This window comes from Nycticebus coucang, chromosome 12 (assembly GCF_027406575.1).
Source record: "Nycticebus coucang isolate mNycCou1 chromosome 12, mNycCou1.pri, whole genome shotgun sequence".
In the NCBI taxonomy this organism is placed as follows: Eukaryota; Metazoa; Chordata; class Mammalia; order Primates; family Lorisidae; genus Nycticebus; species Nycticebus coucang.
This window is the reverse complement of record NC_069791.1, coordinates 99,726,053-99,750,113: the sequence shown is the minus strand read 5'-3', so window position 1 is coordinate 99,750,113 and position 24,061 is coordinate 99,726,053. Positions and strand designations below refer to the sequence as shown.

Here is a 24,061-nt window from a genome sequence, read left to right as displayed (position 1 = left end):
GCTGCTCTGGAGGCTGATGTGGGAGGATCACATGAAGCCAGATGTGTGAAGTTGCCGTAAGTTAGGCTGATGCCATGGCACTCTAGCCTGAGCAACAGAGTAATACTCTCAAAACCTTCTGCATAATAATAATAATAATTAAAAAAATAATAATAATAATAAAAAGAAATCTTCTGGGTTTGGGCTGGGTGTGGTGGCTCATGGCTATAACCCTAGTACTCTGGGAGGCCGAGGTGGGTGGATTGCTTGAGCTCACAGGTTTGAGACCAGCCTGAGCAAAAGTGAGACCCCGTCTCTACTAAAAATAGAAAAACTGAGGATCGCTTGAGCCCAAGAGTTAGAGGTTGCTATGAGCTATGATGTCATAGCACTCTACCCAGGGCAACAGCTTGAGACTGTCTCAAAAAACAAACAGGGTGGCACCTGTGGCTCAGTGAGTAGGGCGTCGGCCCCATATACTGAGGGTGGCGGATTGAAACCCGGCCCTGGCCAAAATGCAACAACTAAAAAATAGCCGGGCATTGTGGCAGGCGCCTGTAGTCCCAGCTACTTGGGAGGCTGAGGCAAGAGAATCACCTAAGCCCAAGAGCTGGAGGTTGCTGTGAGCTGTGATGCCACAGCACTCTACTGAGGGTGACAAAGTGAGACTCTGTCTCTAAGAAAAAACCATCCTCGTTTGTACATATATACATGCACACACAAACATCAGTGCATCATTCTGGAGTAGTCTATATTTTTCATCCAATTTTCCAAAGAGTCTGCCATCTGTAAAGAGATAAGACCTCTTAGAATAAAAGGAGAAAAAATGATAGAAGGGGAGTTTTTAAGGAAAGGGCAGGTTTAGGAGTGTTTCCTGGTTAAGAGGAAGGAACCAGTGGAGAGGCTGATGGCTTTCGGGAAGGTGCCAGGGTATTTGTGCCTGGATGGCAAAGACAAGGACAGTCATAGCTCTTTCATACCCTAACCCCTTACCCCTGTACCTGGGTCCTTCTCCTGGGCTGTGCTGGGCAGCTGCTCCCGCTGCCTCAGGGCCTCTAGGCCCACCAGGTCTGGTGGGTGGCAGTGGCTACGCATCACCATCACCCGCTGGCCCTGGGTGATGGCCCGGCTGCGGCAGCCCAGCCGAGCCTGGTCTCGGCACATCCAGTACACCTTCTCCCCCGCAGCCTTCTCCTTCCTGTAGAGGAACGAGTCGTACACCAGAAACCTGCCCCCGAGGGACGTCCTCAGGAACTCCAGAGGCTGGAGGGTTCCTGAAGGGGAATGTGACACAGTGAGTGGGGCCTGAAGGTTAGGGACGGACATTTCCTTATCCCCCAAATCAGCCATAGCGGAAAGCAGCAATCCCCAAGCATGGCCCACTCTGGTCCCAGACCCCTGCCATCTGGCTGCCTCTTGGACCCATAGCCCTGACTCACTTGAGTGCAGACTGGCTGTGCCTATCCAAGGGCCCTGGTGCTAACCAAATCTTGAGCTCTCCTGGAGACCTCCCTTGACCATGCAGTCCCCCAGGGCAACAGCCAAGGTCCTGTTCAGCTACTTGCCGATCAGATCTCTCAGACATTTTTGTTTGTTTCAAGCCAGAGTCTTACTCTGTCACCCTGGGTAGAGTGCCAAGTGTCACAGGAACCTTAAACTCTTGAGTTCAAGCAATTCTCTTGCCTCAGCCTTTTAGAGATAAGGTCTTGTTTTTGCTTAGGCTTGTCTCCAACTCGTGAGCTCAAGCAATCCACCTGCCTTGGCCTCCCATAGTGCTAGGATTATAGGCGTGAGCCCACTGCACCTGACCTGTTTGTGTTTTTTGTTTTTTTTTTTGTAGAGACAGAGTCTCATTTTTATCACTCTCGGTAGAGTGCCGTACTGTCACAGCTCACAGCAACCTCCAACTCCTGGGCTTAGGCGATTCTCTTGTCTCAGTCTCCCGAGTAGCTGGGACTATAGGCACCCACCACAACGCCCGGCTATTTTTTTGTTGCAGTTTGGGGCCGGGTTCGAACCTGCCACCCTCGGTTTAAGGGGCTGGCGCCCTACCCACTGAGTCACAGGTACCGCCTGTGTTTTTCTTGTTTGAGACAGAGTCTCACTCTGTCACCTAAGCTAGAGTACCATGGTGTCAGCATAGCTCACAGCAACTTCAAACTCCTGGGCTCACGTGATCCTCCTGCTTCACCCTCGTGTAGCTGGGACTAGAGGCGCCTGCCACAATGCTTGGCTAATTTTCCTATTTTTAGTAGGGTTTCGCTCTAGTTTAGGCTGGTCTCAAACTCCTAAGCTCAAGAGATCCTCCCCCATCAGCCTCCCAGTGTACTGGGATTACAGGTGTTAGCCACTGCACCTGGCCCTCTCTCAAACTTTTAAGACGCTGAACCAAGGCTTGGTGCCTGTAGCTCAGCAGCTAGGGCACCAGCCACATACACTGGAGCTGGTGGGTTTGAACCCAGCCTGGGTCTGCCAAACAACAATGACAATTACAACAAAAACATAGCTGGGCATTGGGCATTGTGGTGGGCGCCTGTAGTCCCAGCTACTTGGGAGGCTGAGGCAAGAAATCGCTTAAGCCCAAGAGGTTGAGGTTGCTGTGAGCTGTAATGCCATGGCATTCTACTGAGGGCGACATAGTGAGACTCTGTCTTAAAGAAAAAGAAGCTGAACCAAAAGGTCATTCAGTGTTGGGGCTGGGGTGGCCAGAGGGAACCTTGTGAGACCAGCAGCAGCTGGGGGAGCTGGGGAGAGGAGTAGAAGTGTGTCTGGGCACATATGCCACAGATCAGGGGGTGCTGAACATGTCCTGCAGCTGCCGATGATGCCAGCCCAGCCCTCCACCTCGCTTCTCTAGTGGTCTGAGCAGCTTTCTCACCCGATAGCCAAGCTTGCATGGAGCCTGCAGATGGGCCCCTGCCCTCAGGAAGCGCACAGCCAAGGGCACACAGCAATGTGCACAGCACACACAGAATGCCCCACTGGCTGCCTCCAGGCTGTGTTCTGGGGCTCAAGTCTCGGAGTGCTGCGGGCAGCAGGGAGACCAGGGCCCAGCACCCACCCACCCTTCTGCCCGCACCTGGGCCTCCTTCCCACTGGGCCAGGTTGGGCAGCTGCTCCCGCTGCCTCAGGGCCTCCAGGCCCCCCAGGTCGGGTGGGTGGCAATGGCCACGCATCACAGTCACCCGCCCGCCCTGGGTGATGGCCCGGCTGCGGCAGCCCATTCGGGCCTGGTCCCGGCACGTCCAGTACACCTTCTCCCCCGTGGCCTTCTCCCGCCTGTAGAGGAACGAGTCATACACCAGGAAGCTGCTCCCCAGCGGGGTCCTCAGGAACTCAGGGCCTCCTGGGGGAGACAGAGAGGCGGTCAGGGGAGGGGGCTAGAGCCCTGCCAGGGAGCACAGCGGGTGCCCCGTTCCAGGAGCAGCATGGCCACTGATGTGAGGCCTTGCTCTGAGTGAGGTGGCAGGGAGCCCAAGACACAGACCCTGCCTTTCTCCAAGCCCAGCTGGCTTCTACCTGCTGGGGGCTCCCTATCTGAGACTGGGGACCAGCTGGGTGAGGATTCTGTAGGTAGAAGCCTGGCACCCCCATGCCTGCAGGGTAGTGGCTGCTATGTCCATTCATCTGTCCTAGCACCCACACGGCCCAGTGTGCAGGGCATGCTGTGCCTGGTCAGTCAGAGGGATACACCCAGGGGAAGGAAGAAAGGCAGCTCAAGCTAAATGGGGGGCTGTGGGGAAGCAGGCGTTGGGCTACAGCAGGGTCATGCCCCCTGCCAGGCTGGGTGGAGCCCCAGCCCATCTTGGATGAGCTGAGAGGCAGGATCCAGGAGTCTGGCTGTGCCCTTCTGCTCAAAAGACTCCCTCTCCAGACATAGGGGCCAAAGGGGTAGGTGGAGATAGGGTGGGGTTGTCAGCACATTAGATGGCAGAGGAAGCCTGGGAGTGAGAAAGCCCTTGAGAAGTCAAGGTCGGCTGGCTAGAGAAGCACCTTAGACAGAGGCAGTGAGGGCCGAGCAGGTGGAGATGCTTGGCTGGGGAGGTGAGCCCAGGAGGCAGGAGGACCTGGCAGGCTACAGAGCCTAGAGATAGAAGGCCAAGCCAGGAGGAAGAGTGGGGACACATAACTATATGAAATGAGCCTCATGACCATGAGGCAGCCTCCATCTCCTTCCACATGCAATTAAAATGTCTAGCAAGGAATAAAACAGCAGAGACAACAAGGCCAGATATCTGGAGAGGAGAAGACAGTGGACCAGAGATGCTAAGAGATGATAGAGGGTGGCAGCCAGGAACCAGAGGCCTGAGGACCCTCTGAAGGAGGGATCCCGGGAGAGGGCTATTTTGTATGAAGAGCCAATGGAAGGCCACAGCAGCTTCTGTGACCAGTGGCATGACACGGGCGGAGGGGAGGATGTGGGCATCTACATCCCAGCTGCTGACACTTCCTGCCTGATTTCCCTGCCAAAGTCCCAGAAAGCCAAGGACCAGGTGCCTCTGTGTGCCCAAGGCAGGAGGAGGTGTCTGTCTCCTATGGGCACTGACCAGCCCAAAGACCCACACAGGGACCTGAGGTCCAGCAGTGGAAACAGCTAAACCCTGCAGCTAAGCCCAAGGTCAGCGCCCTCACAGATCATATCAGAGCCTCGCCTTCAACAAGGCAGAGGAAAGCAGAGATTGGGCACTTGAAGGACACAGGCTGCTGTGCTCCTGAGACTGAATGGGCTGCAAAGGAGATATTCAACTACCAGAGCAAAACTTCAGAAAATAGGAGGATTGGAAGACTAAACTGGGAAGCCTCGGTACTGAATAAATAATCTTATCCTGGAAGGACCAACTTCCAACCAAGAGGAACAGGAAGAAATGATGATGGGGGAGGTCCTCAAAGGACACAGAAGGCCATTCTACGCTGAAGGACACAAGCTAGTGGCCTGAAAAGGACCCTGGTGCCCCCAGCACAGCCAGGGGCATCAGCGACTGAGATCATACAGATCAGTCATCAGAATACCACAAGGCCATTCCAAAACAGACCTGATAGCCACTAACATACAACCTACTTACCTGGAGTGCCACAAACAGCCACACTGTCTACTGAGTGTGAGGTTAGGGTGGAGGCACCTTCAGATACACAAGGTCTCAAAGCGCTCCTGGGACTCTGGCTTGGTGAGAGACTAGAGGAGGGGCTTCTCCAACCACAAAACACAAGAGAAAACCAAGAGAGAGAAAGGCACGCCCAGAGCAGGGAGTCTGGCAAAAGGAACCCTGGGGTGATGGGTGACCTGGGCTGCCCTTGGCCTCCCAGGCTGGCCTAGAGCAGGGCCAGGATCCCCAGGGCCCTCATCAGCAAAAACTGGAATTGTTTCAAGATCTGACCAAGGTGAGGGAGGAGGAGAAGGAAGAAAGCAGTAATGGGTGCACAGAAAACCAGGCAAACAAATTCAGCAGCTGTTGCACTGCAGAGAAGACAGGAAATAGCATTGCAGCATGTCCTGTGCTCAGCCACGAACAGGTCTCTATAATGGAATTAAACCAAAAACCTGCACAAGAAGTGCCCTAAGTGGTGGGCCTGTGGATTAGAGCTGGTTGGAAGTTAACAAGTGACAAAGAGATTTAAAAAAAACCCACTAATGGCAGTAAAAGCATGTTTTAAGGAATAGGGTAGCCAGGTGTGGTGATCATGCCTGTAATCCCAGCACTTTGGGAGTCTGAGGTAGAAGGATCAATTAAGGTCAGAAATTCAAGACCAGTCTAGGCAACATAAAGAGACTCTTTCCCTATAAAAAAGCTATAAAAAATAAATTAGCTAGGCACGGTTGTATATGCCTGTAGTCCCTGATACTCTGGAGACTAAGGCAGGTGACTACTTGAGCCCAGGAGTTCAAGGCTGCAGTAAGCTATGATGATGCTATCACACTCCAGTGTAGGTGGCAAAGTGTCTTCAAAAAAACAAAAAAAAAGAAGTTGGGCGTGGTGTCTCACACCTTAATCCCAGCACTTAGGGAGTCCAAAGCGAGAGGATAACTTGAGCTTAGCAGTTCTAGATCAGCTTGAGCAAGAGCAAGACACCGTCGCTACTAAGAAATAGAAAAATTAGCTGGGCATTGTGGCAGGCCCTGTAGTCCCAGCTACTTGGGAGGCTGAGGTAGTAGGATTGCTTAAACCTGGGAGTTTGAGGTTGCTATGAGCTAGGCTGAGGCCAAGGCACACTAGCCTGGGCAACAGAGTGAGAATGTGTCTTGGTAAAAGAAAAAAAAAAAAGAAGAAAAGTAAAGTAAAGAAAAAACAAATAGAGCAGCAAATGCTCTAAGACATAGACTAACAGACACTGCGACACTGCTCAGGAGCTGGCGTGGGGCAGCTGTGTACTTTGCACAATTTTGTCCCTATATATAAAAGTTACAGAAATGGAATAAATAGTGTTAGAAAATCATAGCTTTGACATTTGAGAGAACTTTAGGGCCATGTAGGAAGTTCAGATGACTCAAAAAACTATGGGATTGGAGCTGGGCGTTGTGGCGGGCACCTGTAGTCCCAGCTACTCGGGAGGCTGAGGCAAGAGAATCACTAAGCCCAGGAGTTGGAGGTTGCTGTGAGCTGTGTGAGGCCATGGCACTCTACAGAGGGCCATAAAGTGAGACTCTGTCTCTACAAAAAAAAAAAAAAAAAACCTATGGGATTGGGAAGAAGCTCTGGAAAGAGAGGCAGGTGCCTCATGTCTCAGACTTAGAAGTCTGCACTGAGAAGTCTGGACTGAAATTGCTCTTCTCAGCCAGATAGGATTGGAACAGTTACACTGTGACTATAAGAGTCAAAACACCAGACACTGCTGGGGCCATACTGAGTAGGAACTGGAAAGAACAGCTGCGACCCTTACCATATTCCCTTTTGAGATAGTACAGGGGGCTGCGGACAGTGGGAGAAATCAGTGACGTGTAGATATCACCTCCTCAATGCTTAACCCTTGAGACCATGGGACAAGCCTGTTCCTGGCAGTCACATCTGTCCACTTCTACTGTGTCAATGAAAACCACCTACTGTGTAATCACCTTCCCTTACTAATACTACAAACTAAAAAAAAAACCCAGAGGAGAAGAAGGTAGGGAGGAGCATGGGTTCATCCTGAGCTCCTGAGATTTGGGGCAGGCCAGATTGGAAAGGTGGGTGGGACCCCACTGAGGGTGGAACCAGGTGGGCCAGGAATGGGAGGCAGGACTGTAACTCCTTCTAGAATGTTCACAGGAGGAGGAAGACATTGACAGTGGGACATGTGAGGTCAAAAAGGAAAGGCTGTGGGGCCTGGGGCCTGCTTTCCAGGACCCAGCTCCCACTTTGTCCCTAGATACCTGGGCTCCCCTGTGGTGTCGGACTGTCCCGTTTCTCCCGCTGTCTCAGGGCCTCCAGGCCCCCCAGGTCGGGTGGATGGCAGTGGGTACGCATCACGGTCACTCGCCGGCCCTGGGTGATGGCCCGGCTGCGGCAGCCCATTCGGGCCTGGTCCCGGCACGTCCAGTACACCTTCTTCCCTGCGGCCTTCTCCCGCCTGTAGAGGAACGAGTCGTACACGAGGAAGCTGCCCCCCAGTGGGGTCCTCAGGAACTCAGGGCCTCCTGGGGAAAACAGAGAGGCAGTCAGGGGAGGGGACAGAGGGGAGGCAATGCTGAGGAGGAGGCAGGGGCAAACCTGATTCCACCTCCCAGATCTCAGGAAGTAAGATTGGAGGCAGGGCTGCAAAGGAAGAAGCCTCACCAGGGTCCCCATCCTGGTCCTCCTCAGGGGATCCCTCCACGGTATGGGGCTGGGCTGGAAGTCCCCCATCTTTGACTTTGGCTCGCTTTCTGGGCTGGGGCCTGGTGAGGGTCAGGGTGCCCGGCCCCCTGCGGTACAACAGACTGTCCACGCCTTGGAGCAGCTTGTCCACTTGGCCCCCGGAGCCATCTGGCTTGGCCTGCATCTCCATTGCCTTCTCCTGCTGCCGCCGGGCCTCCAGGCCCTCCATATCAGGTGCATGGCAGTGGCTGCGCATCACGGTCACCCGCTGTCCCTGGGTGATGGCCCGGCTGCGGCAGCTATGTAGCACGTGGTCTCGGCAGGTCCAGTACACCTTGTCACCCACAGCCTTCTCCCGCTTATAGAGGAATGACTTGTACACCAGGAAGTTGCCCCCAAAGCACGTCCTCAGGAACTCGTAGGACTGGGCTTGTCCTGCAGGAAGGACTGGGGTAGTCACAGGTGCAAGAGCAGGGTGCTCTTGGCAGTTTGGGGGTGAAATTTACCCTGGCTGTAGAGCTGGGTATGCATAGCCATCCCCTCCCCTGTGACCCCAAGGAGCCATGGTTCCCTTCGTTCAGTGTGAGGCTGTGAGACTCCATATTAGGGTCACCCCAGAAGGGATCAACGTGGACTCTGACCTGGCAGCTTGTGTTCTCACTCATCCTGGTCATACTTTCTTTTAAGGATTAGTTTTAAATTTTATCTACTTTTTTGAATAATATACACATATGTCATAAAACTCAAATGGTACCAAAAAATACACGTTGAAAAATAATCCTCTTTCTCTTCCCTCCCTGGACCCAGTCCAGTGACCACCTTAGATCCTAAAATCCTTTCTGGGCTGGGAGGTGCCTATGCTTCTTGAACCCACCTCTGGTCACTGGTAATAAAACCCACCATAAAACTTCAATCTACCACTCATTGAGCAATTTGGGCACTTCCTAGACATCAAAACATACATGCTCCACAACAACCCAGATTATCTTGCCTGTCTCAGGATAAAGCTCCTAAAACTCTAGAAATTAAGCAAATTTTCTGAGGCTATAGGATGACCACAGATGTGGCTTGAATTTGAACCTGGGACCCACAGTCCAAAACTCTTCCACTCCACACCCTTCCTGAACTTAAGGGACACCAGAGCACCTGGGAACCTGTTAAAGTTCTGATTTCTGGGCCCAACACTAGACCCTGCTGCTTCAGAAAGTGCTGGAAGGGGCCAGGCACAGTGGCTCACACCTGTAATCCTAGCACTCTGGGAGGCCAAGATGGGTGGATTGCCTGAGCTAATGGGATCGAGACCAGCCTGAGCAAGAGTGAGACCCTGTCTCTAAAAAAAAAAACAGGGTGGCACTTGTGGCTCAAGAAGTAGGGCTTGGGCGGTACCTGTGGCTCAGTCGGTGGGGCGCCGGCCCCATATACCGAGGGTGGCGGGTTCAAACCCGGCCCCGGCCAAACTGCAACCAAAAAATAGCCGGGCGTTGTGGCGGGCGCCTGTAGTCCCAGCTACTCGGGAGGCTGAGGCAGGAGAATCGCTTAAGCCCAGGAGTTGGAGGTTGCTGTGAGCTGTGTGAGGCCACGGCACTCTACCGAGGGCCATAGAGTGAGACTCTGTCTCTACAAAAAAAAAAAAAAGAAGTAGGGCGCCAGCCCCATATACCAGCGGTGGAGGGTTCAAGCCTGGCCCCAGCCAAAAACTGCCCCCCCCCCCCAAATATATATAGTCAGGCACTGTGGTGGGTGCCTATAGTCCTAGCTACTCGGGAAGCTGAGGCAGGAAGATCACTTGAGTCCAAGAGTCTGAGGTTACTGAGGTTGCTGTGAGCTATGATGCCATAGCACTCTACCAAGGGTGACAAAGTATGACTCCGTCTCAAAAAAACAAAAACAACAACAACAAAAAAAACTCCCACAAGGTCTGGCCGGGCATGGTGGCTCACGCCTATAATCCTAGTACTCTGAGAAGCTGAGGCAGGTAGATTGCCTGAGCTCACAGGTTTGAGACCAAGCCTGAGCCAGAGTGAGACCTCATCTCTAAAAATAGCTGGGCGTTGTGGGAGGTTGAGGAAAGAGAATCACTTAAGCCCAAGAGTTTGAAGTTGCTGTGAGCTGTGATGCCCCAACACTCTACTGAGGGTGACAAAGTGAGACTTTGTCAAAAAAAAAAAACACCCCAAAAACCACAAGAAAGGATCGGAAAAAGGATCGGAAACCAGCCTATAGTGTAAACAAACAAACATACACAGGGGACCCCACATTTCTACTTGGGCTTTGGAAGGGGCCTCCAGGGTCCAGCCCGCCCCAGTGTGCACTCACCCATCCCCAGTGTTGAGCGTTTCTTGGGGGGCAGACTCAACATTGACAGGATTTGGCGTTTCCTATTCTCCTCCAAGGTTGAGGATGGCTTGCTCAGCACCAGCCCAGAAGTGGTTTCTGGCTCCTGGGGGCATGGCCATGGGGCCGCTCCCTCGAGGGACTCCTCCACTTGGCCTCCCTCAGGTAGAGCCAGGCTGGGCAGCTTCTCCTTCCGGCGCCGGGCCTCCAGGCTTTCCTTATCAGGTGGGTGGCAGTGGCCCCGCATCATGATGGCCCTTGAGCCCCGGGTGATGGCCCGGCCCCGGCAGCCCAACTCAGCGTGCTGTCGACACTTCCAGTACACCTTATCCCCCACGGCCTTCTCTTGTTTATACAGGAACGATTCCAACACCAGGAGGCGTCCCCCAAATGGGGTCCTCAGGAATTCCAGGGGCTTGGGGGCTGCTGGGACAAGGGGAGGGCTCAGTTAGCTGACCCAGAGCAGGGCCTGAGCAGAGCCAGTAAGAATGGTGGGGGCCTAGAATGGAGGAGGATTCCTACGGTGGGAGGTGTCTGCTCCTGGACCCAGTAAAGAAGTCCAAACTCTCAAGGTAGATTTTTGCTGAGGGAAGAGAGTGGATGTTTTTAAGGAGTTAAAGGAATTTGGTATGTCACTGCAATCCCCTGAACTCAGGAAGCTTCTAATATCCATGTAGTATCCACAGGGACCACATGATTAGAGACCAGTAGACTCAGTTGGGAGCAGGGATGGTCACTCCCTAGAAAGGAGAGTGCCCAGGGCCCAGTCTGAGCATGTGGACCTACAGAGGTACTAGGTCAGAGGCAGCAGGCTTGGTGACTCACCTGTGTCCAGCTTACTGCGTATCTGCTCAGTCACGGGGGGAGCTGGCTGGACTATGCTCCCCTGCTCCTCAGCTGGCAGGATCTGCAGAGTGCTGGCAAAGGTGGTGGGGCCAGACATCTCCAGGGACATGATACAGTGTACTTCTTTGGGCTCAGAGTCAATTTCATCCCCATCCTGATTACAGACTGTCAGCAGGACCAGTTCAGAAAACTCCTCTGGGTCCTTGGTGGCTGCTGGGACGACATCTCTGCCCAGTTCAGGGGACAACGGCTCCTGGCTGGCGTTCATACTCTCCCCCTCTTGTTCACTGGCCTCAGGTAGGGGCATTCCAGAACTGATGGCCTGTCCCTCAGGCCACACTCAGCCACTGGCAGATGGATTTCTCTTCCTCCCTGGTAAGGAACCTGGGCCAGGGGCTCTGTCCTAAGGAGGCAAAATCCCAGTCAGTGGAGGAAGCCCTTAGGTATGGGTCTCTAAAAATGGACCTGGAAAGTTGGGGTAGATGGGGCTACCTGCGTGCTCCTTGGGGCTGAGGCTGGGAAAGGACCTAATGGAACCAGGTTTCTGGGCTGGTGTTTCTCTGCCAGGTCTTCTTCCTGGCAGCTTTGATCACCTCCCCTAGCCAAGCCTCACTTTCCCCATTCAGAAAACTAGAATAATAAATACCCCTCCTGAGGGGTTGTCAGGGTGATTAATGCACTGATACCATGAGTGACTTTTTTGGGGGGTCCTCTAATGTGCTGAGCACAGAGGAAATGTTTCTACACACTGTTCCATTGGCCTTCCAGCCCCCATGTTCTGAAAGTTGGCCATCCTTCCTGACCCAGTTTACCAATGAGGACATTGAGGCATAGAAAACAAGGAGTCCTTATGAAAGTTTTGAGGGCGGTGCTTGTGGCTCAAAGGAATAGGGCGCTGGCCCCATATGCTGGAGGTGGCGGGTTCAAACCCAGCCCCGGCCAAAAACTGCAAAAAAAAAAGGAAATTTTGATACACATAAAAATCAAGAGATGTATAATCTGCATGGATAGGAACAAATGAAGCCCTGCCAGCAACACTGATAAACTGAGCAAGTCAAAACTTGGACAGGTTGGGCACTGCCTGTGGCTCAGTGAGTAGGGTGCTGGCCCCATATACAGAGGGTGGTGGATTCAAACCCGGCCCCGGCTAGACTGCAACCAAAAAATAGCTGGGCGTTGTGGCGGGCGCCTGTAGTCCCAGATACTTGGGAGGCTGAGGCAGGAGAATCGCGTAGGCCCAGGAGTTGGACGTTGCTGTGAGCTGTGTGATGCCATGGCACTCTACCGAGGGCTATAAAGTATGACTCTGTCTCAAAAAAAAAACAAAAACACAGTTCTTGGAAGTGAAATAATGGATCATACTCAGGCTGTCTCAAAACTTTTGTAGTGACCCATGTATGCTTGAGGCTGAAGAAGCAGGAAGTTGAACCTCAGTTTCCGCTCAGGTGTCTCGGGGACTCACTGGACCTCTTGCGCAGGGCAATCCACTCAGACCTGTGCACCTAAACAAGGTGAGCCAGGTAAGCGGTAGCACTTTGAAGACAGCGCTAAAGCCTGGTCCTGGGAGGTCCCTATCCTAGTTTGGAGGCCCCAGGCCACCTAACCCTTACAAGATGCCAGGGCCTCAATAAAGCAGCAACCTTGTGCCTGAGCCAGACAGGGCTGTGGAGGTGTCAGAGAATCCCTCCAGGTCACTGGGCACTCCTTGGCTTCTAGCCTGGTGAAGAAGGGACAGATAGATAATGTGGAACCAGCACGGGCAGGGCTGGCATGGAGACCTGGGTGCGTGGCAGCCTTTGCATTTTTTTCCCCTTTTTTTCTGTGAAATTTATTGTTTCCACATTAAAAGACTTTTTTTGATGATCCTATACAGCTGCCCAGATAAGGACATCATAAGTCATTAACATGCCATATGAGTTCTGAGTAAGTAAAAGCTACAAAGCCCAAATTATATACAAATATCTTAGGCAATAATGTTTACAAACCTATGTACAATAAAACAAATGTAAACAGTAAATGCAGCACAAGAGTAATCAAAGGGTGCACAGAGACAACCTCTTTTGGTCATTCTGCCCTCAGGAGCTGGCACCAGGCAGCCCTGGAATCAGGCCACTCTACCCTTCCTAACCCAACTGGACGGGCCCTCAGAGGAGAAAACAAAAATGCTCTGAAGACGTCATCAAACTGAAGGACGGGGAAGCTGGCGAGGGGTTCCCCTTCCCCTGGGTCTGAGGCACCCTGAGGAGGAGACAGCACAGAGGCTCAGCCTGTGAGCTCAGGCCCCAAGGCTCCTGTCACCTGGGGCTCAGAAGGGCATTTTGCTGCTCTGGGAGGTGGTCCATGGAATGGTAACTGCTTAAGTAAAATCAGAAGGTGTAAAAAATGTTCCCTAATTCAGAAACCTTCCTGACTCTGCCAGAAATAGACCCAGACTGTGAGGGGTGGAGCTGGGGACACATGATCGTGAGCACTGCGATGTGTGGAAGCACAGGGGGAGGGCACACATAGACCTGATTTGGGGGAGAACGTCTAGAAGATGGGCAATGTTCTAAACACAACTAAATCCTATCAGTACAGCAGAGTGGGGGCTATGAGGCAGGTGTGATGAATGGGTACTTCTGCATCCAGTGACCAAGTAATACACGTATGTATCATCTTGTGACCCACAAAGTGCAATCATGTGAAACCAATGGCACTACGGCGAGAAGAGAAAATAGCCAGTATTGATATCGTGCGGAGTCTTGGGGCTGGGAGGGGCCCAGCAACCACCACTCCATACGGCCTGCCCTCTGCCAGCCATGGGGAGGCAGACAGAGGGGTGCAGGGCTGGGCCCAGGCACCAAGGGGCGAGACATGGGTATCCTGGGTTGTTGGAGGAGGGCAGGAGCCCCTACCTGGAGGCCGGCCACTCACACACTGAGAGGCAGCATACCTGGTGCCGAAGACGGACACGAGGAGCTCAGACCAGGAGGAGGAGGAGCTGGGTCAAAGCCATTTACTGCCCCTTTGCCAAAGAAAGATGTAGGCCCTGATTGAGAGAACTCTGTGCTGTTGCCATTCAAAACCCCATAGTTAACATTCCCTAAAATATAGGATTTCCGTGATGCTTGGTCCTTGCAAAATTCCTGCAAGCTGCTAATTTGGATTCTAAAGCCCCTACTTTCTGTAAGAGATCCCCAACAATATTGAGTGCTGATAACCTAGCAGAAGGAGTTAGTGGACTGGTACCAAAACCATTTGGTACAGCTTTCGGTGAGGGAAAACTGTTTTCTGTTCCTTTGACAACAGGCGTAGCTGGGAAAGAGAGTGATGCGTGGACAGCAGAATCCATTTTTTCACAATCTAGAGTTGGAGAACTAGGAGCCGACTTTCTGGTTACTTCCTGTTGTCTTTCCCAAACTGCTAGTTCTTGCCTTAAATCTCTTGCTTCATCCTTTAACCTCTGTACAGAGACCAACAAAGATTCCTTTCCATCAAGTTTACTTTCTAAAAATGCGTTTCGTTCAATGGCCTGATTTAGCCTTTGTTCAAAGTCTCCCAGTGGAACTATTGTTGCCCTTTTTGCTTGCTCCAGATCATTACTGGCCTGCTCCAGCTCTCTCACATACTTATGCAACTGCTCCTTAATGGCCTGAGTCTGACTTAAATCATCTTCTAATACTGAAACCTGCTTGTAGCTCTGTGCATACTGATGTTCTAGTTTCTCCTTTAATGCCTCCACTTCATACTTCAGTCTTTGGTTGTCAGCTTGCAAGTCTCTATTTCTCTGTTCAGCCTATACTAATTGTGCCTCCAATTCTCTTCTAATTCTCTGCTTCCTTCCTGGAATTCAACTAGCTCATCCCGAGCTTCCTGGAAGCTTTGTTTATGCTTTAAGGAAAGCTCCTTCGAATAAGCAGTTTTCTCCTTTAAACTTGAAAAATCTGGTATATCTTCACCATCCATGATCAAGAAAGCCTCCACCGTGTCAAAAGCGCATGTTCGCCGCCGCTCAGCCCTCCGCTGGCCAGGCCAGGCCCGCCCAGCCGCTCAGCTCTGCTCGCCTCTGCAGCCCTGAGCTCCACTCCACGCACCTCCAGGCTCCTCCCCAACAGATCAGGAGCTCCCTGGGGGTCTCAGTGATAGCTTGGAAATAAAACTAGTGCACCCCCTGGCATTTTTAGCTTCCTCTTTGGTGAAATGTTACCCATTCCAGGTTTTGTGCTTCCACTTCCACTGGTCCCTATTTATGTTCTATAGTTCCCTAGTCTGGGGACACACATGCAGCTCCCCAAAGTCTCGGTCAGCTCCAGGGTCCCTGCAGGACAACACAGAGAGGCGGTCAGCCCAGGGCAGCCGTGAAGTCTCCATACCCAGGCGGGACCCCAAGAAATCCCCCAGGTAATAGGCATATAAAGGGGAGTCCATAGTCCAGAGCAGCCTGTGTCCCACCCTGCCACCCCCACTCCTAGGCCAGGTCCAGCCCCAGAACAAGCCAACCGCTGTTCACTCCCGTGGGATCCTTCTGCAATTTGCCTACCCTGCTCCACAGGTAACCTGAGGTACCAGGAATCTGGGGAGGCAGCTAGGGATCACAGTCGCTTACTCCCACCAGGGGCCTCTACGGCAGAGCTGCTCTCGGCAGGAAAGGGTTCTGGTGGGAGGCCCCGCCCACACAACACCCTGCCTTGCGTGCTGATTGGCCCCGCGCATAGTTCTCTGTCAGCAGCTGGCTCCTCCGACTCCATGCAGACGAATGGAGATGAATGGACTCGAATGAACTTGGATGGACGTGGTGGGTTCGCTGATGCTGTGTCCTCCCGGTCCTACGCATGTCCCCTACCCAAAGTTCCTACTACTCCCTGGCTGGACCAGTCCCTGAGAGCTGCTTGCACTCCCTGCCTTCCCGGGGTCCTTCCACTGAGCCAGGGCAATGCGGACAGGAGGCCAGGCCTCTTCCCACGGAAGGTCTTTCAGACAACTCAGGCTACCCCAATGATTCAGTTGCTGCCACCCACCATGAAAATTAAAATTCCCTAACCCTAACCCAATGAAGGCAATAAAATTCCTGTGTAATTTAAAATAGCTGACCATTTTATTCCTATAGTATACAGCAGAGGAATAGGAGTGGAATAGCTGGTAAGGGACCTCCACATCAACCACTTATGTAGGAGGCACCTGTGAGAAATACTTTGGCCATAAGGGATTGGGGAAGGGATTTAACATCATTTAACATCATTGGTCTCTCTTTAAAGAGCACAAGAGCACATAAAAGCTTGAGAAAAGAACACCGACATTATTGCATAGCAGTCTCCATACCTATGGTGTATTACTTTTTTTTTTTGGAGACAGAGTCTCACTTTGTCACCCTCGTAGAGTGCCGTGGCATCACAGCTCACAGAAATCTCCAGCTCTTGGGCTTAGGCAATTCTCTTGCCTCAGCCTCCCAAGTAGCTGCGACTACAGGTGCCCGCCACAATGCCTGGCTATTTTTTTGCAATTTGGCAGGGGCCAGGTTCGAACCTGCCACCCTCGGTATATGGGGCTGGCGCCCTACCCACTAAGCCACAGGCACGCCCTATTACTTCTATAAATAGCCTCAGGAGAAGCTCCTGCTAGGCTGCTCGGACTAAGACTGACGGACTGTTGCTTAGATGCTCACTCCTACTAACATTGACTGCAACTTCTAAGGTGCTTTGGCACCTGATACCTGAATGAGACATACCCAGAGTGAAAATGTATGGCGGTCCGCATCCAGACAATTTCATAGGTTAGGGCTGGAGACATAAAGTTGCCGGCCCCAACACACCTAAGTCTCAGACTACCCAGCACAACAGTGAAAGCCCCACATTCCCACGGATTGTACACCGAGTCACCAGAAATGACAGGAGAGAGTGCAATCTTCTCAAGTAAAATTTGTTTTAAAGGCTCCCAAGATCCACGTACCTCCAAGATCTGGAAAAAATGATGATATAGCAAAAGACCCTGTAAAGGTGTGGGACCCCACAATGGGCTAGAAATTGGATGTGATGGATTATTCTAGCTCTTGCCTGCTAAAAGGCCTTGGGGTAGTAAGTTGTTTAATGACCACAAACCGTCCCATAAAGGATGTAGGTCCTTTGCAATAGGGCTTTGCCTCCAGACTCTTGAAACTGGACTGGCCTTAAAGGCTCACTGTGTCCAGCAAGCAGAGAGTGGCAGAAGCACACTGTGTGCTTGGGAAAGCCCTGGTGGACTGTGACCCTGAGCCAGCAGGGAAGAAAGCTGTAGGAGATGCCACCTGCAGGGCACCGCAGCATTGCCACACAGGGAGGAAGTCAACTTGTACCTTCCACCCCAATAGCCCCTCCGGCAGTGTGCAGACACATAAGGAGCTTGGGGACCAACAGGACCAGGATCAGTAGTGAACTGCTGTTAAGATCAGGAGTTACCGGTGGCACCCTGCTGTTAAGATCGGGAGTTACCGGTGGCTCAGTGGGTAGGCCGGCTCAGTGGGTAGGCCGTCAGCCACATGCACCAAGGCTGGAGGGTTTGAGCCCGCCCAGGCCAGGTAGAATGACAATGATAACTGCAACAACAACAACAAAAATAGCTGGGTGTTGTGGCGGGCACCTGTGGTCCCAGCTGCTTGGGAGGCTGAGGCAGGAGAATCACTTAAGCCCAAAAGTTTGAGTTTGCTGTGAGCTGTGATGCTACAGCACTCTATTGAGGGTGACAGCTTGAGACTGTCTCGAAAAAGAAAAAGAAAGGAAAAAATAAGATCTGGAGTTACCTGTTATGCACCAATAACTGACATACTTGGCAAGTGATTGAACTTAGTGAATTCTGGCTTTTTGACAGATGGAACAACACTGATGGCCGTGAAATATCTGACATAAAGTGCCTATGAACCACAGAGTGACATGCCACACACACATTACACCCCTTAGAGAGATGCATTCAAAGATCTTGTAACTCAATGAAGGGCCATAAAATTCCTGTGTAATTTAATATAGGTGACCATTTTATTTTATTTATTTATTTATTTATTTTGAGACAGAGCCTCAAGCTGTCACCTGGGTAGAGTGCCGTGGCATCATAGCTCATAGCAACCTCCAACTTCAGGGCTTAAGCGATTCTCTTGCCTCAGCCTCCTAAGTAGCTGGGACTAAAGGCGCCCGCCACAATGCCCAGCTGTTTTTTGGTTGTAGTTGGTCATTGTTCTTTTGGCAGGCTCGGGCTGGACCGAACCTGTCAGCTCTGGTGTATGTGGCTGGCACCTTAGCCACTTGAGCTACAGGCACTAAGCCAGTCGACCATTTTAAATTTATTTATTTATTTATTTATTTATTTATTTTTTGTAGAGACAGAGTTTCACTTTATTGCCCTCGGTAGAGTGCCGTGGCCTCACACAGCTCACAGCAACCTCCAACTCCTGGGCTTAGGTGATTCTCCTGCCTCAGCCTCCCGAGCAGCTGGGACTACAGGTGCCCGCCACAACGCCCGGCTATTTTTTTGTTGCAGTTTGGCCGGGGCTGGGCTTGAACCCGCCACCCTCGGTATATGGGGTCGGCGCCCTACTCACTGAGCCACAGGCGCCGCCCTGACCATTTTAAATTTAAACTTTATGGACACCCTATATTATAAATAAGAGATAGCAAATGAAAATTAAGTATTTAAAAGCAACTGTAACAAAATAAGCCAGATACAAAAGGACAAGGACTACAGGATTCCATTTAGATGAGGTACTGAGAATAGTCAAATTTACGGAGGCAGAAAGGGCAGCGGTGGTTGCCAGGGGGCTGGGAGAAGGGGGAATAGGGACTTAGTGTTTAATGTACAGAGTTTCAGTTTGGGAATATGAAATCGTCCTTTTTTTTCTTTCTTTTTCAAATTTATTTTTATTTATTTATTTTTGAAATAGTTCTCTTTTTTCTTTCTTTTTTTTTATTAAATCATAGCTGTGTACATTGATATAATCATGGGGCATCATTCACTAGCTTCACAGACTGTTTACCAAGTTTGAAATAGTTCTTGAGGGTGGCACCTGTGGCTCAAAGGAGTAGGGTGCCAGCCCCATACAGGAAGTGGTAGGTTCAAACCCGACCCTGGCCAAAAACTGCAAAAAAAAAAAAAAAGAAACAGTTCTTGAGATGGACAGTGGTGATGGTTGCACAACAATGAATGTATGTACTCAACCGTGCACTTGCAAGTGGTTACAGTGGTAAATTTTTTTTTTTTGAGACAGAGCCTCAAGCTGTCGCCCTGGGTAGAATGCCATGGCATCACAGCTCACAGCAACCTCCAACTCCTGGGCTTAAGCGATTCTCTTGCCTCAGCCTCCCAAGTAGCTTGGACTACAGGCACCTGCCATAATGCCTGGCTATTTTTTGGTTGTAGTTGTCATTGTTGTTTGGCAAGCCCGGGCTGGATTTGGACCCGCCAGCTTAGGTGTACGTGGCTGGTGCCTTAGCTGCTTAAGCTACAGACGCCAAGCTTACAATGGTAAATTTCATGTTATGTGTATTTTACCATGCACATACATACACCATCTGTAACAAACTATACATAGAAATGCCCCATTTCCCTAACATCATCCAGTGAATGAGGTTCTCCATACAACATAGATTTCTGAGTAAAGTTATACCTCCATAACTCAGAATTTTATAATTTTTATCTGATTCACAATTTATCCCTCTGGATGGATAGCTGTGTAAGTTCTCTTCATCATCTTCACCATCTAGGTGAACACAGTATGCATCTTCTGTCCTGCTCTAGAAAAAAAGGGTCTCTGTCCAGTTCCCTTGTGGTGCCCTTCCTACCCCTTCCCTTCACTTTCCAAAGCTCTTTGCCTCCTTTGATTTATTTCCATTTGGACCACTGGGGTACTCAGTTCTCCTGTAGCCCAAAACCAACCTAACAAAAAACTCCTCTTCCCTCAACTATACAGCTTTTCCACTCGCCCCTTCTCACTTTGACTGCACTGGCCTGGCCATCCCATCATCTCATCAGCTCCAAGCACCTGCCTCGGCCTAGGCCTTCAAGGAAATGGTCTTCTATGTGAGAAGATACACCACAAAATGTGGCCTATTTGTACAGTGGAATATTATTCAGTAAATTAAAAGGAATGAAGCTCAGGCCAGGCACAGTGGCTTATGCCTATAATCCTAGCACTCTGGCAGGCTGATGCAGGTGGATTGCCTGAGCTCTGGGGTTTGTTTCCAGATGAGCAAGAGTGCAATGCTGTCTCTACTTAAAAAAAAAGAGGGCAGTGCCTGTGGCTCAAGAAGTAAGGCACTGGTACCATATACGGGGGGTGGTGGGTTCAAGCCTGGCCCTGGCCAAAAACTGCAAAAAGAAACTACCTGAGTGTAGTGGCGTATGCCTATAGTTTCAGATACTCAGGAACCTGAGGAAAGAGGATCACTTGACCCCAAGAGTTTGAGGTTGCTGTGAGCTATAATGATGTCCTGGCATTCTACTCAGGATGACAGAGTGAGACTCTATTCCAAAAAAAAAAAAAAAAAAATTTATGGCCAGGTGCAGTGGCTCATGCCTGTAATCCTAGCACTCTGGGAGGCCAAGGTGGGAGGACTGCCTGAGCTCACAGGTTCAAGACCTACCTGAGCCAGAGCAAGATCTCATCTCTAAAACAAATAGCTGGGTGTTCGGAGGGCGCCTGTAGTCCCAGCTATGTGGGAGGATGAGGCAAGAGAATCACTTGAGCCCAAGACTTGGAGGTTGCTGTGAGCTATGATGCCATGGCACTCTATCAAGGGCGACAAAGTAAGACTCTGTCTCAAAAACAAACAAGCAAACAAACCCAAAAAACATGGATGAACCTTGAAAACAAGCTGAGTGAAAGAAGCCTGTCATAAGAGACCAACTACAGGATTGGTGCCTGTAGTTCAAGTGGCAAGGGTGCCATACACCAGAGCTGGAGTGTTCGAATCCAGCCCAGGCCTGCCAAACAACAATGACAACTACAACTTAAAAAAAAGAGACCAAGCACTGTATGACCCCATTGATATGTCCAAAATGGGCCAATCTATGGACAGGGTTGGCAGGGTTTGGGAGTGATGGCTGAGGAGCATGGGGTTTCTTTGTAGGGTAAGGAAAATGTTCTAAGATAGATTGTGGTGATGATTGCACAACTTTGTGAACATGTTAAAAACACTGAATTGTACACTGAATTATATGGTACATGGATCATATCTCAGCAAACTTGTCAGAAAAAAATCCTAGTAAGTATGACTCACATCCCAGGGGGCACTTGGATGAAAAGCAGTTTTCTATACCAGAAATAATTCTTTTTTTTTCTTTTTTTTTGTAGAGACAGAGTCTCACTTTATGGCCCTCGGTAGAGTGCCGTGGCCTCACACAGCTCACAGCAACCTCCAACTCCTGGGCTTAAGCGATTCTCTTGCCTCAGCCTCCAGAGTAGCTGGGACTACAGGCGCCCGCCACAACGCCCGGCTATTTTTTGGTTGCAGTTTGGCCGGGGCTGGGTTTGAACCCGCCACCCTCGGTATATGGGGCCGGCTCCTTACCAACTGAGCCACAGGCACCACCCTACCAGAAATAATTCTACTAAACAGGGGAGGCTTCTTGTTCCTGGGTTCAGTTTACTTGTCAAAGCTGCAGTGGAGGGCAGGATTATATGTTGTAAAGTTTCCTAAATTCTTATATTCTAAAAACTACACAGAAATCATTTTCAAAGTGTTAAGAACATACTAGTAATCACCCACAATCCTATCACCCAAATGCACAACTATTTCCATTCTTGTATTAGTGCCTTTAACACACACTTTATTTTTCTGTGGTGCACACACCACGGCTTGCTATTGTTTTCCTCCTGAGAATAAAAAAGACGCCACCTACAGACCTGACGCAGCCTTTTTGTAAAAGACCAAAGCAGCACTTGGCAGTGCAAGCCCATAACAGTTAGGAAAACCCCAACTTTTCTTTCTTTTTTTTTTTTTGAGACAGAGTCACTCTGGTGCCCTGGATAGAGTGCCGTGGCATCATCATAGCTGAAAGCAACCTCAAACTCTTGGGCTCAAGTGATCCTCTTGCGTCAGCCCTCTGAGTACCTGGGACTATAGGTGCCCACCATGACACCTGGCTAGTTTTTTTCTATTTTTCGTGGAGAAAGGGGTCTCATTTTGTTCTGGCTGGTCTCAAACTCCTCAGCTCAGGAAAAAAAAAAAAGAAAGAAAGAAAGAAAAAAAGGGTGGCGCCTGTGGCTCAAAGGAGTGGGCCGCCAGCCCCATATGCCGGAGGTGGCGGATTCAAACCCAGCTCCAGCCAAAAACTGCAAAAAACAAACAAACAACAACAACAACAAAAAAAACCCCAAAACCTCCTCAGCTCAGGAAATTCTCCCACCTTTGCCTCTCAGAGTGTTAGGATTAAGAGGCATGAGCCATCTTGCCCAGTCAGAAAACCCAACTTAAACACTCAGCAACAATACTCAGGATGGCCACAAGATGGTGATATTGTTCCTTGAAGTGTTCCTATTGCCTTCTTGGTAAAATTAAGTGGGTATCGTTTTCAAAACAAGAATTTGGAAGGTTTTCCCTATTGGGAAAAGAAAATTCAAAAGGACTTCATACATATTAGTTCCAATTAACAAATTCAGAAAACTATCTTTTCTAAAACAAACAAGTATAAAGTTTTTCACAAAAAGATGAAACTGGCTCAGCGTCTGTAGCTCAGGGGCTAGGGTGCCAGCCACATACACCGGAACTTGGCGTGTTCAAACCTAGCCTGGGCCTGCCAAACAACAATGACAACTACAACCAAAAAAAAAAAAAAATAGCCAAGCATTGTGGTGGGCACCTGTAGTCCAGCTACTTGGGAGGCTGAGGCAAGAGAATCACTTAAGCCCAAGAGTTTGAGGTTGCTGTGAGCTGTGACACCACTGCACTCTACCAAGGGTGACATAGTGAAACTCTGTCTCAAAATAAAACAAAACAACTATTACTTGGACACTGATGCTACCTCTATCTAGTCGTCGTCTTCTTTTTTTTTTTTAGAGACAGAGTCTCACTTAGTTGCCCTCGGTAGAGTGCCATGGCGTCACAGCTCACAGCAATCTCCAGCTCTTGGGCTTAGGCAATTCTCTTGCCTCAGCCTCCCAAGTAGCTGGGACTACAGATGCCCGCCACAACACCCGGCTATTTTTTTGTTGCACTTTGGTCAGGGCCAGGTTTGAACCCACCACCCTTGGTATATGGGGCCAGCACCCTACTCACTGAGCCAGAGGCACCACCCCCCTATCTAGTCTTCAATCTACTCATCTTCCCTTCTATTTCTTCTCTACTCTGGCCATATTTGTTATTTATTGACTAATTTTATTTTACATGTTCATAACTTAAAAACACTACTTAATTAGATAAACTAGGAAATAATACATCAAAATGTTAAAAGTAGCTAAGAATAGTGATTTCTTCTTAAATTTCATCTCCAAATTGTTTATAATGCCAGGCACAGTGGCTCACTCCTGTAATCCTAGTACTCTGGAAGGCTGAGGAGGGTGGATTACCTGAGCTCAGGAGTTCGAGACCAGCCTGAGCAAGAGTAAGACCCCACCCATCTCTAAAAAAATAGCTGCCAGGAGTGGTAGTTCATGCCTGTAATCCCAGCACTTGGGAGGCCAAGGTGGGGGGATTGCCTGAGCTCACAGGTTCAAGATCAGCCTGAAACAGAGCCAGACCCCATCTCTAAAAAATAGCTAGGTTTTGTGGTGGGCTCCTATAGTCCCAGCTACGTGGGAGGCTGAGGTAAGAAGATCACTTGAACACAGGAGTTGGAGGTTGTGGTGAGCTATGACGCCATGGCACTCTACCAAGGGTGACCCAGTGAGACTCTATCTCAAAATAAATAAATAAACAAGCAAATAAATAAATAGCTGGATGTTGTGGTGTGCACTGTAGTCCCAGCTACTTGGAAGGCTGAGGCAAGAGGATCATTTGAGCCCAAGAGTTTGAGGTTGCTGTGAGCTATGATACCATGGCACTTTACCAAGGGCAACAAAGTGAGACTCTGTCTCAATTAAAAAAAAAAAGTTTATAATTGCATTATCTTTTTCTACAGTATGAAAATATTAAACTGTAAATATAAGCTGCATCTGCTTGTGTGATAAGTTTTTCTCTAACTCTCAGAAAACAGAG

At 50.2% G+C, this 24,061-nt stretch overlaps 1 protein-coding gene and 1 pseudogene across 11 annotated transcripts in view; both read right to left on the bottom strand.

Moving 5' to 3' along the window:
• The window catches only part of FLYWCH1 (FLYWCH-type zinc finger 1), a 63,733-nt gene that overhangs the window by 15,858 nt on the left and 23,814 nt on the right, over window positions 1-24,061 (bottom strand). For 5 of the 10 annotated variants that reach the window (XM_053554230.1, XM_053554234.1, XM_053554229.1 and 2 more), the window contains 6 exons: window positions 10,908-11,331; window positions 10,065-10,508; window positions 7,728-8,183; window positions 7,325-7,588; window positions 3,059-3,325; window positions 981-1,253 (listed from right to left, as the gene is read on the bottom strand). In XM_053554230.1, coding sequence (XP_053410205.1) covers window positions 981-1,253; window positions 3,059-3,325; window positions 7,325-7,588; window positions 7,728-8,183; window positions 10,065-10,508; window positions 10,908-11,235 — 2,032 coding nt within the window. In that variant the 5' untranslated portion in view covers window positions 11,236-11,331. The remainder of the gene's footprint in view (window positions 1-980; window positions 1,254-3,058; window positions 3,326-7,324; window positions 7,589-7,727; window positions 8,184-10,064; window positions 10,509-10,907; window positions 11,332-24,061) is intronic. The other 5 variants (XM_053554236.1, XM_053554233.1, XM_053554235.1 and 2 more) reach the window with 3 other exon arrangements.
• LOC128560795 (nuclear distribution protein nudE-like 1) lies at window positions 12,248-15,117 on the bottom strand (annotated as a pseudogene). Its single transcript, XR_008373154.1, has one exon. The product of XR_008373154.1 is annotated as a nuclear distribution protein nudE-like 1 (transcript).